This window comes from Notolepis coatsorum, assembly GCF_963971535.1.
Source record: "Notolepis coatsorum genome assembly, chromosome: 7".
Lineage (NCBI taxonomy): Eukaryota > Metazoa > Chordata > Actinopteri > Aulopiformes > Paralepididae > Notolepis > Notolepis coatsorum.
In genome coordinates, this window is record NC_140171.1 from 73760459 (window position 1) to 73777536 (window position 17078).

General features: G+C 42.8%; 1 protein-coding gene across 1 annotated transcript in view; it reads right to left on the reverse strand.

Annotated features, from left to right (window-relative positions):
* slc24a2 (solute carrier family 24 member 2) overlaps positions 1-16854 on the reverse strand; it is a gene marked incomplete at both ends in the record, with an annotated part of 56363 nt that extends 39509 nt beyond the window's left edge. Inside the window, one exon of the mRNA XM_084318309.1 lies at positions 15961-16854. Within this exon, the coding sequence (XP_084174435.1) occupies positions 15961-16854 (894 nt within the window). The remainder of the gene's footprint in view (positions 1-15960) is intronic.
* Positions 16855-17078: the final 224 nt, after the last annotated feature.

Here is a 17078-nt window from a genome sequence, read left to right on the forward strand (position 1 = left end):
AACAGTGTCCATTCTCTTCGGTTCAAATAACAAACTCAGCAAGACCGATGGCTTCTCAGGCCCCGTTTAGACGAGCGTTTTGTGAACAGAAACCGCAAAAGTCATCTTGCGGTTTCACTTTTAATTTTACGTTTAGACGAGCGTTTTGGAGTGGAATTCTCCGTGCAGACGACGCTGTAACGACGGAGACCCGCTGTCACACGATTGGCGCATATGTCACATGACGTGCTGTGAAGACCCGCCCTACTCTGCCTCTGATTCGCAGACTGTGGATGGGGAATGTGATTGCACCAAAGCAGAGTCACTCACAGACAGTGGGTCCATTCACGCCGCGGGACAGATTCTTGTGTATTTAACCCTTTCACTGCCACACGACAGCCGGTTGTGTGATAGTAAAGGGTTAACCTTCTGTCGTCTGGCAGTGAAAGGGTTAAAAGTACTGCCAATGTAGCCTTCAGGTGATCTCCGTTGATATAAGTCAGACATACTTGCTTTGTTTACGTCTCGGCTACTGGCGCATACCTGCTACCTGTGACGTAAGCAGTACGCGCGACCAGAGCCGTGACAAACCTTTCGTCATCGTTTTAACAGATTTATACGTTTTGATAGTTTAGACGAGATCGCAAAGCTTTTGCGTTTCTAGGAATTCCACCCTGGAAGGTAGTCTCACTTTTTTGCGGTTTCACCCCGTAAAAACGCCGTTTCCGTATGAACGAAAGGCACATCCGCAAAAATATTTTTGCGGATTCACCTGCTAACGTTTCCGTCTAAACGGGGCCTGAGTTACAGTGGGTGACAATATTGTCACAAGGAAAGATGAAATTACCTACCTGGGTTCCATCCTAGAGGCTAATCTTTCCTGTGACAAAATGGCATCCAATGTAATAAAAAAAGTCAACCAACGAACTCGATTCTTGTACCGGATCTCCTCTCTGGTAAACAAAAATACCCTGAAGACTCTGGCAGGAGCACTCATTCAAGGGTACTATGACTATGCTTGCACCTCATGGTACCAAAGCACCTCAAAGGCACTAAAAACCAAATTACAAACATCTCAAAACAAACTAGTCAGACTACTGCTTGACCTGACTCCTAGAACCCACCTCACCCCTGCACACTTTGACAACCTAGGATGGCTTAGAGTAGACGACAGAGTACAGCAACTTGCAATGGGCCTGGTCTACTAGATACACTACACGACCAAGGTACCCATGTACATGTCAAAATACTTGCCAAAGGTCAGTGAATACCACGATCACAACACCAGAGGGAGCTCCACAAATCATGTTAAGCCCAGATTCGGCTCAAACAAGGGACTAAACACATTTCGCAATTATGCCACATTAATGTGGAACGCCCTACCCAAAGCTGTAAAGGAATGTGAATCACTACCCACTTTCAAAAACACTCTCAAAGAATACCTACGGAAGACTGCAATTCAAAACTGGCCCCTACAAATGTCCTAAACCAGTTGTACAGTAAATTACCAAGTATGGCTTTGTCAGTATTCCAATGTACAGTGTATTGAGCTGTACTGTACTGTACGCATTCTGCAATCTACACTTTTCAATCAATCAATCAATCAATCATGTGTCGTGTCTGCCCAGCTGTTCGTCATCGACCATCACCCCCAGCTGTTTTGCATTAGCCATGTATGTATGTATTTCAGTCGTGTTCCCCTACTCAGTCTTTGTCTTTGTCTCTGTTACCTGTGTATCCTGCCTGTCTACACCTGTTCCTGCTCTGGTTAGAGTTAGTTGTTTTTCTGTTTCTAGTTTAGGAGTCAGCTAGACTGTCCCTTTTGTTTCTGTTAACTGTAACATGGCTGTTTTGCCTGCTGTCATTAACTTGTCACCTGTGTCTGCCATCCATGCTGTACTTGTGCCCTCTGGCACAGCAGTGACAGGCTGAGTGGTGTCCTTTGACCTTGATCAGGCTAAAAGGTTTGTGCAGCCTAACGTGCTGTTGAGGTAGCCACATAATGACTACTGTAATAGCCTTCTGCATCAGCTGCACTCAGGCTTATAGAGAGGGGGCAGAGCTAAGAGAGAAGTAAATTTCGCAGAGTAAATTTTACTCAAACTGAGTCCATTTGAGCCCAAGTGAGTAAGATTTTACTCAGTTTGAGTAAAATGTACTAAGTTTGAGTAGAATTTACTCTGCGAAATTTACTGTGAAAGGCACACAATCTAGTGTGGGACCTTGACCTTTGACCTGTGGCTGTTGGTTGTTTGTTCCCTGTTCCCCACACCTGTTTTATACACCTGTCTTATTCACCTGCTTTTATCTTATCACGTTTTTATTATTATTGGTAGATATGATTTACTTGAATTTTTATCATGTGCTTACTTTTTAATTCATGATCCAGACATAACTGTGAATGACGGACTGAGAAACTGTCATTGTCAGTATACGTCTATTGTGTGAGCTATGCGAGATACCCTGAATTTCCCCAAGGGGATGAATAAAGTATCTATCTATCTATCTATCTATCTATCTATCTATCTATCTATCTATCTATCTATCTATCTATCTATCTATCTATCTATCTATCTATCTATCTATCTATCTATCTATCTATCTATCTATCTATCTATCTATCTATCTATCTATCATGAAAAAAATAAAACACTCAAGACTCAAAACAGGATGTTAGAGCCTCTCATTTTGTCACTTTCCATCTGCAAAATTCTCTCTCTGTCCATCCCACTTCTCCCTCTCTTGAAGTGTGGTATTTTGCCAGCCATGGTGGAGCTTCTCTTGACTTGTCAAAAACTCCCTGATACCAACAGGATGTGGTCTGATGATCTGGCAGGCAGCAGTCAAACTGGAATTATAACCCCAGTGTCCTCAGCACTGGGAGACAACGCTACTTCTTACAACACAATTTGTCCCCACTAAAAGCGTAAACATTTTTGAGCGCTTCTACGACGACACCAAACCCATCCTCTTATAATTCTAGCAGTCAAGCACTCGCCAAATCCCAAATTTATCCCAAAATCTATACCTCAAGCCCTTCCCCAAACCATGAAACTAACCTCCTCAAAACGAATGCAAACTCTTTTTCAGTGGGGCAGTTCAATTAAGTTGAAATTGTTAATTCACTATTAACCTGGATGAAGACGACGTGGCATTTTTCCCTTCTGAAAATGCCTGCCTACCAGCCAAAACAAAACAAAACAAAACAAATTCCGGACGACTCACAGAGCTGATAAGACACTCTTCCATCTGTCCCCGCTATCTTGGGAACACTCCCTGCCTGCCCGAACAATAACAACCCCCCCCCCCCCCTAGCTGCTACTGTGGCTGGGGACATACGAGGATGCTGATGATGTCTCGCCACTAGGAAGAGAGGGACCCCCCGCGCCTTCATGGCAGCGGAGATACACATACAGTACAGTACATCTGTCTCAAGACCAGTCCTGCATGTATCAACAAATGCGCATGTTGTTGTGAATTTATGTGTGCCATTATTATTACCAAATGTATTAATTGTGGAATATTCTTATAATGAGGCTGTATGTGTATGAACTAGTGCTGTCAAACGATTAAAATATTTAACTCGATTAATCGCATGATTGTCCATAGTTAAAGGGGAACTATTTGACTATTTCTTTCACTATTTGGGCACTTTTACACAATTCCTGTGAGTCTATGGAACACCTCTGTAATATATATTTTTTTTTTATTCATTGTTTTGTATTTCTAATCAAGTCCTCAAAAACAGCATTTTTCTACCTCAAGATCTCGAGCCGTTTTGAGCCTGGGCTCCTAAACCACGGCACCGTGCCGGCCCCCCTGAACATTAACATGCAGCAGTGACTATATGACATCACATATAGGCACATTTTCAAATGACTCAGTTCAGTGAGGGTGAATATTGTGAGAGGAGAATTGGAAGAATGCGCCAATATGAGAATTTTGAGACATAGATCATATTAATATAAGTTCACATAGCTAGGAAACAATGCTAAACACTCAAAAAGGCCATTTATAAGATAGTTCCCCTTTAACTCGCGATTAATGACAAATTAATCGCATTTTTTATTTTTATTTTACCTTAAACGGATCTTTTTCAAGTTCCAAGTTTTAATACTCTTATGAACATGCGAGTCAACAAATGCTTGCTTTATGCAGCCATTTAACACAAAAGGATGACCCTCATGCATTGCAAATTTGCATCAAATTCAAAACAGAGTGATGCACAAAATAACTTAAAAGAAAATAATAATTTAAAACAATGAATAAAGTGTGCATGAAATAATAGGGGAAAGAAAACGTTAGGAACTTGTTACATTCACACACACAAGGGCTGATTAATCACACACACCCCTCTCTCCCTCACACACACACTCTCCCAGCTCTCTTTCTCTCTTGCCCCTTCCTCATCTCTCTCATCCCCCTCTCTCTCTATATCTCACACACACACACACACACACACACACACACACACACACACACACACACACACACACACACACACACACACACACACACACACACACACACACACACACACACACACACACACACACACACACACACACACACACACACACACACACACACACACACACACACACACACACACACACACACACAAACATAGTATCAATGAGAGCATCAATAATACACCTGAGTGAAATCTAATAAAAAATAAAAATAAAAAATGTAGTTAATCTTGAGTTAAAAAAATTTGTGACATTAATAGAATCGGGAGTTAACGCGTTAATATCGCGTTAACTTTGACAGCCTTAGTATGAACCAAACATTTCACTGTAATGTACATGTACTGTATACGTGACAAATAAAAGCAACTTGTGATGCATATATAGCCTACACATAAACATTTGGTACACTCAAAGTTTAAGAGTGAGTTCTCTAAGAACATGCTTGCTACAGTCATTCTACCATTGACCAAACCAGAACAAAGCGACACCAGACCTCAGGGTTTATCTGGAGTAAATAGCGCATTAAGCAATTATCCCTTTGTCCCAACAAACAAGTACTTTAATGAGTTTACACAACTTTATGTTAGTTAAGGTCAATTGAATTAAAAGGTCTTTTTTGTCATTGTTTTTAGACTCTGTCACCGTTCACAAATGAATAGGTTTGTAACTATCAACACAAACCAGATATACTATTTAAGCATTACATCACACGCAGGAGTGGTTTGTGACCAATAAACCATGCCTAGGGGTGGTTGTTAGGCCCGAGGCGCAGCCGAGGGTCGTTAGACCCCCCTAGGCATGGTTTATTGGTCACAAATCACGACTGCACGTGGTGTAAAGCTTTTATACAACTGCCAGATTCATCCAACCTTATTTCTATACAATAAACACACATTAATCGAAGATTTATTGAAAAAACCATCCGCCAGAAAAAGTAGTTCCCACAACTCCATGTGGAAGCAGCTTGAAGTGCATCCAACCAAACTAACACATCCAACTGTGTATTATTGGAATGATTGAGAGAAGTTGCCTCATGTGGAAGCAGCTTGAAGTGCATCCAACCAACTAACACATCCAACTGTGTATTATTGGAATGATTGATTGAAAATTTTATTACCAGATGCAGAATATAAAGTAGGTAAAACAAATTAAAACGTTTTCTTTGCCCTATAGGAAAAAAACGTTTTCTTTGCCCTATTTTTTTATTTATTTCTTTTAGCCTAAACTTAACCAGTTGGAAACCAGGGGTACAGTAATAAAATTAGCAATCAACCAATCAATCAATTCAATAGACCATGCTCACTTAAAACAGCGCTGCTTCTCTCTCAGTCTGACTCCCCCGCTGTTGCAGACAGGAGTGTGTGTGTGTGTGTGTGCGTGTGTGTGTGTGTGTGTGTGTGTCACAGTGTGTGCGTGCGTGTGTGTGTGTATGTGTGTGTGTGTGTGTGTGTGTGTGTGTGTGTATGTGTGTGTGTGTGTTTGTGGGTACGCCAGCGTCGGACAGTGTGAGAGTGAACGCTGCAGTGCAGTCAGTGGGAAGGAAGTAGAAATTTAAATCAATCAATTAATCTATCAATCAATCCGCGATTTTTCTTTTGTTCTAGATTGACTCAAGACCCATCAATTACATCATCCAACATTGTTTAAAGGGCTAACACATTCCCCTTGACAGAATCGCTTCATATTTAGTCGTTATGGTGCTATCAACATATCCATTTGTTGTCCGCGATCTTGTTTTCTCCCGGAGTGAGCCGGGGAGGGGTATGTGATTCGGTTGTGGGCGGGTCCTGAGCCCAGGACCGTGGATTGTTGCCAATAAAGACGTGTGAATGGCCAATCAGAATCGAGAAATTTGCATGCCGTTGTATAAATCTGTTTCATTGCCCAAAAATCATCTCCACACCAAGAGCACCTTTGTTCTATTGGCTTATAATAGGAACATATTATAGACCTTACAGTGGCACACAGGTTGTGTGAAATACTTTAGGGGACAGAATAATAATGATGATTAAGTACAAGTCAAGTCAAGTCAAGTCAAGAGTTTTATTTGTCACGGCATACGGATATACAATGAAATGCGGGTGGTCTTGCCCGCAACAATGTGCAATTGGTACAACATATAATAGAATCCAATACAAAAAATGTGTGCAATAAAATTGTGCAATAACAGGTAGCAGGTAACAATAAATGTGTGCAATAACGGGTAACAGTTAACAGTAGTAGTAATAGTAGTGCAATACACTGTTACTGTTGCTAATACTAATTTAAAGTGGCCTTTCCTTTTGGCAATAAGTGAGGGTGCGTGCGGCCTGAGTGTGTGCCCGCTCATGCTAAAGTGTTACAGTGGTACTCAATGTTCATTGTTCAGGACTCTGATGGCCTGGGGGAAGAAGCTGAGCCTAAGCCTCTCTGTCCTAGTAGCTGGGGTTCGCAGGCGTCTGCCTGACCTCAGCAGCTGAAACAGGCTGTTATTGGGGTGGTGGGGGTCTTTCATTATTCTGCAGGCTCTGGATTTGCACCTCTTGTTGTATAGAACCTGCAGGGGAGGTAGTGCAATACCTGTGGTACGCTCGGCTGAGCGCACCACTCTCTGTAGGGCCTTCTTGTCCTGTGCCGTGCTGTTTCCATACCAGGCAGTGATGTTTCCGGTCAGGATGCTCTCTACAGCTCCTGAGTAGAAGGACTGGAGTATCTTCCCCGATACTCTGAACTTCCTTAACTGTCTCAGGTGGTAGAGGCGCTGTTTCGCCTTCTTTACTACTGTGTCTATGTGTGTTGACCATGTCAGGTCCTCTGAGATGTGGACCCCCAGGTACTTAAAGCTGCTCACCCTGTCCACGGTAGCCCCGTTAATCATCAGTGGTGTGTGCGTCTCCTGCTGTCCTCTCCTATAATCCACGATCAGCTCCTTGGTTTTACCAATGTTCAGGAGCAGGCTGTTGTCCTGGCACCAGCGTTCCAGTACCTCAACCTCCTCCCGGTAGGCCTTCTCGTCGTTGTCCGAGATCAGCCCCACCACCACCGTGTCGTCTGCGAACTTCACTATGGAGTTGGAGCTGAACTTGGCCACACAATCGTGTGTGTAGAGTGAGTACAGCAGGGGGCTCAGAACACAGCCCTGGGGGGACCCGATGCTCAGGGTGATGGTGTTGGAGGTCTGACCCCCCACCCTGACCGCCTGGGGTCTTTCGCTCAGAAAGTCCAGTACCCAGGCGCTCAGGGCGGAGCTCAGACCTAGCTCGATCAGCTTGTCCACCAGTCTGGTGGGGACTATAGGAACTAATGAGGAACTACATGTTAACAAACCATGATTCTCTACCTGCTTCCCTCTAATCATAAATATTAAACACTATATCAGTCTAGATATAGTATCATTATGTGTGCCCCCCTAAAGTAAAGTTTTACCCAAATGGTCAGTTAACAAAGATGACCTCTAACAGATTGTTTTGTTAAAACCCAGCCTTTATTGGCATTCAACCATACTCGCGTTGTCTACGTTTCTTAATGGTTTGTAGAACTTAAGACGTTCTGTTAGTGAAAAAGAAAGAAAGAAAGAAAGAAAGAAAGAAAGAAAGAAAGAAAGAAAAAAGAAAGAAAGAAAGAAAGAAAGAAGTCATATTTCCTTTCTAATGCAATTGTGATTGAGCTCCATTTTCTGGTGCCCTCATGTATATGTTCACAGGAGCCAGCACTGCCTAATAACGCCGCATAACACAAGAGACACAGAACACACATGCCTTGGGTTCTAGATCTATTAAGACATTAGGACCCATCAAAAGTCACCTTGTGATCCATGGTAATTGTCATTGTCATTTGTTTGATGTCTATATGTTAGCAGAGAACTAGAGCATCTATCATCATCATCATCATTATATAATCCCATCAGATAAACGTAAAATATCGGTGCATCATAGAGGACATTGCATGCAAGCCATGCAAAGTGATACAAATGTGAACAAGCTCTTGCAACTACCACACACAATGCATAATCTGTATTTCTCTCTGTAAGGACACATAATGTGCACGGCACTGCACGCATAAACATATTAAAGATGCTATAGATAACATTGAGCCACTAGATGTCCCATTAGAGCACCAGCATGTCAGCATGTTTCAACTAGCAGCACGTTTATCTAATCAGGTGCATTCCACGTGGTACATTTAATCATTTTTAGATGACACTTTTATTCAAAGCGACTTACAAATTGTGTACACCTCTGGCGGCTAAGGGTAAGTGTATTGTTCGTCAAACAGTGTTGAACTGGAGTGCTACACTCTTGAGTGTAGTAGTATAGACATATTTAGTAGTATGCATATACATATTAGCACATGCACGCAACATGTAAATAACAACATTAATTTTGGACTTGCCAAAACGTTTACAATTATAAATCAATTATTTCTTTGGGTGAATTCCAAGTGTGGTTACATATGCGTAATGTTCACAGACTTTCCTTTTTACATGTTATCATGATGCCTTCACATAATCACATGTATAGTCCGTGAAAGGACAAGGCCGGTGTAATTAAAAAAAGATTAAATAAATGTTTCGTATTGGCAACATAGACATAGCTGAAAATACTTAATGAAGTGAAAGCGATCGCTTCAAGGCTGCCTTCATCGCAATTATGAATTATACTGACCAAGTTGGAGTTCTATGACTTCTGGATATGAGCTACAGTATAATCTGGTCTTGGTTAGATGATAGACCATACTTGTAACTAGAATGAATGCTTTGTTGGTATTTTTTGTGGGCTATGTTGACAATAAGAAGAAAAAAAAATGACACCAGCCTTATCCTCATACCATGATACCATGTGATACCATGGACATCAATCACACGTCAACCATTCAAATAACACATGTGAACGATTTGTGTGGCTTTTTTTTACGAGAGAACTAAAATGTTCTCCTTCTTACATTCCAATATGGTTAAATTAATTTGCAATTGCAACACTTTAATTTTAGATAGTTGGTTCTGTCTCTTCAGTCAAAAGCCATTGTTTTCCAAGGGCTCTCTCTCTCTCTCTCTCTCTCTCTCTCTCCTCTCTCTCTCTCTCTCTCTCTCTCTCTCTCTCTCTCTCTCTCTCTCCTCTCTCTCTCTCTCTCTCTCTCTCTCTCTCTCTCTCTCTCTCTCTCTCTCTCCTCTCTCTCTCTCTCTCTCTCTCTCTCTCTCTCTCTCTCTCTCTCTCTCTCTCTCTCTCTCTCTCTCTCTCTCTCTCTCTCTCTCTCTCTCTCTCTCTCTCTCTCTCTCTCTCTCTCTCTCTCTCTCTCTCTCTCTCTCTCTCTCTCTCTCTCTCTCTCTCTCTCCTCTCCTCTCCTCTCCTCTCCTCTCCTCTCCTCTCCTCTCCTCTCCTCTCCTCTCTCTCTCTCTCTCTCTCTCTCTCTCTCTCTCTCTATCCTATCCCGGAGAGGTACTATAGGAGTCAACTGTCCACCTGACTGGACCAAGCTGTGAGACTTAGCCAGGATTAATCGGCAGAGATCACCGCTTTTGGAAGGGTTATTTTAGACGCTGCGTGTGAACTCCAGTACTAACCTTCACAGGTCACACTGTTCACCGGTTCATTCACAAGCTGCTCCTTCTCTTCTTTCATGTTCCCTGTGTTCCTTCTCTCTTTCACTTCATTGAAATAAGTTTGAAATAGTATTGTAATTTAGACTCACTATTATACCTGTGTCTAGCAGCCAAGGTGATCAGCACAGGGACAGCTTTTCCAAAAAACAGAATGCGAGTTAATGGTAGATTCTTAACCTTAAGATTTTTTACATACCCGTATCAAAAAGTACAAAACCAACATAATACTAGTGGGGAATGAATGCAAACATGGAATTCTAGCAAATAGGCCTGGTTTTCTGTCACAATCAGGTAAGCCTCACAGAATCCTGCTGAAAGAAATGTGTGAACAGATCCTAAGTATAGGCCACTGGGCCAACCAACCTATCCTCCACAGATATGAAACATCATCATAACAATGCAGTGGATATGAAACATCATCATAACAATGCAGTGGACAATCTATGGTGCCAGAACTAAAGCAGTGGATGAATGACAAGAGGTGCCAAAATTACATGTGCAAATCTGCAACATAGATTACAGATAGATAGATACATGTATTAGGTATTGTTACATAATGAAGGGGCAAAGGAGGTTTAATAATTGTATACCATGGCATTGAAAGGATGTCCGCTGAACACCAGACCCTTTACAACCACTGAAGTAGGTTAACACTGTCAGACTTCACTGAAATGCACATTCAATGTTGCAAATACACAAAGACCAGGTGATGGAGACGTAAGTCGCCATAAACGCACAGTCAATTTCACTGCTAATTCACTTTCATTTGCACGCTTTATAAATCTGCTGCAAAGAGATAGAGAGCAAGTGGACAGTGTTGAGATCTCTGCACTGCACGTTTGCTGTCGTCACCGCAGGTAAGCAGTTCATAAGTGGATCAGCGAGGATTGGAGTCTTTAGAATGATCAGCCCCCAAAAACCAACATGACCTCCTACTTCTCACCTCCACACACAGGCCTGGCTGCAGCCATCGCACCCGCTGTCTAAAAACACCTGCTCCGTCCACCTACTACATACAAGGTGGAAAATGAACCAATAAATGAGCACACTGTCAAGTTTTTAAAGGGTGGCATTTTGTCATTATTGTCGTGTGATCTGCTGACCCCCCTCCCCAGCCAGTAAGTGACTATTCTTAGTGGCTTTAATGGGATTGGAGTGGATTAACCTAAGGGATTACTCAAGACCCACCGACACATGAGGGCAAAGCAAGTCGAACACCAAGTGCTGGAGGAGAGAAGGAGAAAAGCGCGCTGGAGGTGAAACAACCTGGAGAGTCACTTGAACTTCCCACCCAGACTACAAATAGAGCTTCTGGCGCTCCAACAGTGCTAATGAGGTGGCGCTGATGGTGGAAAGACACTATAGTATGTAGGCTTCAGGCTACGTCCACACTAATACGTTTTAATTTTAAAACTAAAATGATTTCTGTCCACAAAAACATTTTAACACCGCTTCAGAAATTATCTCCATCCATACTAACACGCCGGAAATGCATAATGATATGACCATTCACATACGCAGGGAATGCACATGCCAGAGTAAGCAGGAAGCAGATAGTCTACTCTGCAGTTGCTTAGTTTTGGAAAATACTGTTACGAAGAACAGCAATGGTGGAAAATAAGGGCAGATATTTCCTTGCTTGGACAGGCGACGAGGTGGAACTGTTACAGCAAGGTCAACAACACCTGCAATTCCTTATCCATGTTGAATTAACCACTGGTAGTCAAGGCTGATAGTTGTCATTGCTTTCCTCCAGAAAAGGGTCACACGATAGGGGTGTGATGAATCAGGAAAGGACATGTCGTGACTGATGAGACCCAATCAGGAAGCAATTGTGGGTGTCCGCATCATTGTTTTAGGGGTTTGAGAACGCTGGAGTAGTGTGCATGCTAGGCGTAAATGTAGCTAAATGTATCCGTTTTAAAAGGAAAACATATTAGTGTGGACATAGCCAAGACACAACACAGAGCTGAAGTCGGCACAACTGGCTCAAATTCAAGATTCACCACACAGATTGAATGTTCTGACTGGGGTTGGGGTAAATTCCCCTGTTAAATCTTTTAAACTTTAGATCTTTTAGATAGATATGAAATCCACTGAATTCAAACAGTAAATTCCAATGAGTTGTCATTTCCTACTTATCTAGTTAAGTAGAACATGTATTTTCTAGAGTGACTGAAATAAAAGTGAATTAACCCCAACCCCCACACCAAAGTTAATAGTTGTGGAAAGCCAAAACAGAGGGAAACTGTTTAAGATAAGCTCCATTATCCTAAATTAATTGTAACATTTTGACCAGGTATGGACTTTATTTAGGCCAACATTACCAAAAGTGTTCAAGAAAAGTGTGCTGTCCATACAAACACATAAGACAAACTTTACACTTTTTAGTATGTATTTAGTTTTTGACTGTTCATGAACTTAATGGTGCATGCTTCTGCTCTAGAGTGATTTCAGATGCCATTCATCAATACAAATGTTCATTTTGTTGTATCTTAACCGTGCACAGAATATATCTCTGAGCACTGTTTGCAGAAGATTTCCTCTGGATACTACCCTACAGTATCCTTTGAGTCAAATTTGGAATTGTACGGTATATGTCCCTGAAGAATTGGTTGGATGTCGGACTAGGCTACAGGTATGCTGCACTAAAAACAGCCTGCAGTACTTTAGTTTCACCAAGTTTCACCTCAGCTCCATATGAGATTACCACATCAGAGAGCAACAGATCTGACTCCAACTGCACACACAGACAAGACAAAACATACAAGAGTTGGAGAAACAAATGTCATATCATAGCTTCTATTTTGAATTATTTCATTTTCGTATCTCTTGCACCACACCCTTATTTTGTTTATCTGAATGATCATTGTCTTGAGCCATTTGCTTTGTCCTTTAAAAAGTACATGAATCTGCTGTTATTGGTAGACTCCCTCTGGGTTTCACAAAGTAATTTGAAACCAAAGCTACACAACCACCTGCACAACAAACCTCCCCCATTCCCTTCTCTCTCTGCACTGGACCCAGGCTGACATAATTGGCAAGTGTGTTGTCATTAGAAAGGATTTAGCATTTCGGGAGATACTGTATGCATTTGTAAATCATTTATGATTCTATTTCATAATTTGTTAGCCTTCATAAGGCTAGGCTTACTAACTTGCCTTAGCTCTGGCTTTCACTGCCATCGTATTTCATATCTTATCATTCCCATAGTTCCTTGACATATGAAACCAAACACAGGTGCTAGGGCTGAGCTCTCATTTGGGATAACAACTTAACTTAACTTGAGCTCAATCTTAACTTGGTTGAGGTGAAATGCCTACAGAAACAGTGTAATATACAGTAGTTATTCAACTCGAAACAAGAGGCAAACATGCATTGCATTGCCATTGCAGCTTCGAAATACACTGTCCCATGACCTAAAGTAGTGGGCCCCTCAAAATCCTGGCCTTACGCTGTCAGGCCAATGAAAAGCTGCATAACCCAAGAGATGCTGCCCACAGGAGGAAGGAGATGGGTGGAGAGGGATGTAAGCAGAGGTGTGGAGTCCCTGACTCTGGCTACACCCACCCAACAACCTCTACTCCAACCTTTCCCACCCTCCCCAACCCCTTTCTGCTCATCCATCACTCCCCACCAGAATGTAGTATGTAGTAAACCAGTGGTTCCCAAAGTCGGGGTCGCGACCCAAAGGTGGGCCGCGAGCAGCCACGGGAGGGCCGCGAGATGATTTCCAAAAATAAAAAGTCAGGCCACTGAACTTAGAAGCAGGCCAGGACAGTGTTTCTAGTTGTATTCTAAAGTTCTATTCTATTGTATTCTAAAATGTGACTATATGGTTTTATATTAACTTAATAAATAAACAAAAACGAAAAATCTACTTATTTCAACGAACATTTCAAACTAAATAACAGATTATGCACATAAAACGCTGAAAACAACCGAAGCAACAATAGTATTTTAATGAGGCTATTATTATTATCATTATTATTTTGCAACAAGTTAGCCCTCTCATAAATAGCACATATAAATGAATAACTAACTTGAACCAACTTAATAGGATTGAAGTGATATTTGACTTAAAAAATCGGTCGCCTGACAAAAAAAAAGAAAAGGAAAAAAAGCCTGACGATGTGCATTGGGCCGCGGCTCTCTGATGCCTTATTTTCTGGGTCCCGGCCTGAAAAGTTTGGGAACCCCTGTAAACAACTACGCTACAACACAAATCAATCAATCAACAATCAAACCATTCTCTACAAAGACCAAATTAAGGAACTCCTGGTGTTTGCGTCGTCACACACAATGTTCTGTGTAAATCTGCTCTAGGTTATAGATGGTCATATGAATCTGATGTGAATCTAGTGCAGGATTATCTAACAACTAACCATTCATTTTTTGATTTTTGATATATTTTGGGTTGTAGCATAAAAAAGCATCATGTGAAAAGGGGAACTCCCCTCAGTCCCCCCATAATACAGTAGGTTATGTGTGTAGCAGGCTTTCTCTAAGCAATTGTACAGTATTTATGAAATCTGATTAGGAGTGTAGAAAGTCGGTTCTCAACCAGGGGTCCTTAAGGGAGTTCCAGGGGGTCCCCAGAAAAGTAGGGCCAATAAGGGAAATATGTAAAAGTGAATATTGTGATCACAGGTTTCACTTTCTCCACTGTTATCTCAGCTACATAATTCTGAATCTAATTATATCCAACAATATAAAATCTTATCAAATGGGGGTCCAAAGCTTCATTTATATCAATTTGGGAGTCCTTGAGACAAAAACGGTTGAGAACCACTGAAGTAGATGATGATGATGACACATAGGTCAACGATCCCAGGACAGGCTTAATGGCTCAGACCTAGGCCAGCACTCTCATGCTGACAGGCTTAATGGCTCAGACCTGGGCAAACCTGTCATTTACTGACATTTTAAATACCTGATAAAAATAAATATATGAGTGATTGGAGACTGTTAAATTGAGAGTGTGGGAAGCTCCTTGGATATTTATAACTATTTATGACACCGTTCTTTTGCCCAGGTTTCTAAGGGAATTGATGGTGAAAGAGAACCTGGTCGGTGACCATTCTGAGAGGCTTGATAAACACTGGCCTTGGTCTGGTTTATAAAGGAAATTGGCGGAGCCTGTTCAATCTGGCTTAATCAGCACGAACAGCGAGGTCTGGCTCTGCCTCCCAGTAGTCACAGGTGACAGACTAAGAAAAATCGTTATCCTCCCAGATGGGCGAAGTCAGGAAAGTTAGGCCGCTCATACTGTTTCATTAGCACACCATCGTCGTTCTCCTTTAACATACATCTCCCAGGGAATCAGCTGAAATGTTGGCACATTAGTAGTACTGTCAACCGTACTGTCAGGGTCAGCACCCATCTTTTATATATTCTTTTTTCAAACATTGATCCGTATTTGTACTTTGCAAGGCCCAGAGAGCAGCTATGAGAGAAATAACAAATAAAGGAGAAGAGTCAAATGTACCTTGCTGAAAGACAGAGATGATAATCATCATTAGATCATCATCAGCTACAGTACATTAAAGAAGCGTGTTGATGGACAGATGGAGGGACAGACAGACGGATGGGTGGATGGATGGATGGATGGATGGATGGATGGATGGATGGATGGATGGATGGATGGATGGATGGATGGATGGATGGATGGATGAATGGATGGGCAATAGGCCCACTACACTGGCTGTTGTCAACATACCGTTCAAAAAATTTGGGTCACAAAAGAGGAATGCAGTTGAGCAAAAGGAGAACATTTTTGGATGGATAGCTAGGAAGGGAGGGAGGATGAATGGGTGAATAAATTGAATGGATGGATGGATAGATGGATAGATAGACAGATGGACAGATGGATGGATGGATGGATGGATGGACAGATTAGACCGATGTATTGGGGAATGGGAGGGAGCTCACCTTTGGTGCAGCCTCCAACTCGTCCACCTGATTGCTGCCCAGTTTGGACTTGATGAAACGCTCCACAGTGGAGTTGAATTTCATAAACGTCACATACGCGATGTAGCATGAGAGCAGGCCCATACTCTCTGTCAGGGTGATTTGGTTATCCAGAAAGAAATAGATGAGCAGGAGTAAGCCAATGATGTAGAAGGACACGTCTCTGAACAGAGGCCACCAGGTGAGGTTCAGCACCTCCTTGGAGAACAGGGCGCACATCCCGATCACAAACAGGATGTTGAAGACGGCCGAGCCCACAATGGTGCCGATGCCCACGTTACTGTGGGAGACGAAGACTCCAATGATGGAGGTGAAGAGCTCTGGGGCGGAGCCTCCGGCCGCCATGAAGGTGGCGCCCGCCACGTCGTCCGAGATTTGCAGCTGTTCCGTGATGACCGTGAGTGCAGGGACGAAGAACTCGTCGCACACAATGGCTAAAGAGATGAACATGTAGAGCATGCCGAACATGTGGAACAGCACGTAGCCCTGCCGCCTGTCCTCCAGACTGAAGTAGTCTGTGGGGTAGTCCCCATGGTTCATGTCCTCCGGTGCTGTCGAGCGCATGACCAGGGGCGTGTCCTCCACTAGGCCCGAGTGGTTGTGGTGGTGGAGCAGAGTCCTATGGGGCACCGACACTTCCTCAGCCGATCCCTCCCCTGCTGATCCCTGGTCCGCCATTGTGGCCACTGTCAAGGCACTCCATGAGAAGATTGTGCAGGCTGCTGACAGGCAGAGGATGAAGCCCATGATCCGACCAGGCCGCAGCTTTCTCCTGACATGCTGGTAGTGGCGCCTGGTGCAACTGCTGCGAGGTCCCAGCAATGGAGTGGAAGAGGAGGCCTGATTGGAATCCATGACGCCTTCTCTATGACATCTACTGGATAGCATCATATCCAGTGCTGGGGTTTGTCGGGGCCAGGCGATTCACCGTTGGGTTTGCATACTGCTCCAGCTTGGCTTTCTGAACACTATGGAAGCCCTATGGTCCAATTCCAGGGTCTAGGACATTCACAGGTTTCCTCATATTAGTCACTGGAACACAGAGAGAGAATCAGGGACAGGTGTATTAGTTCCCCAGA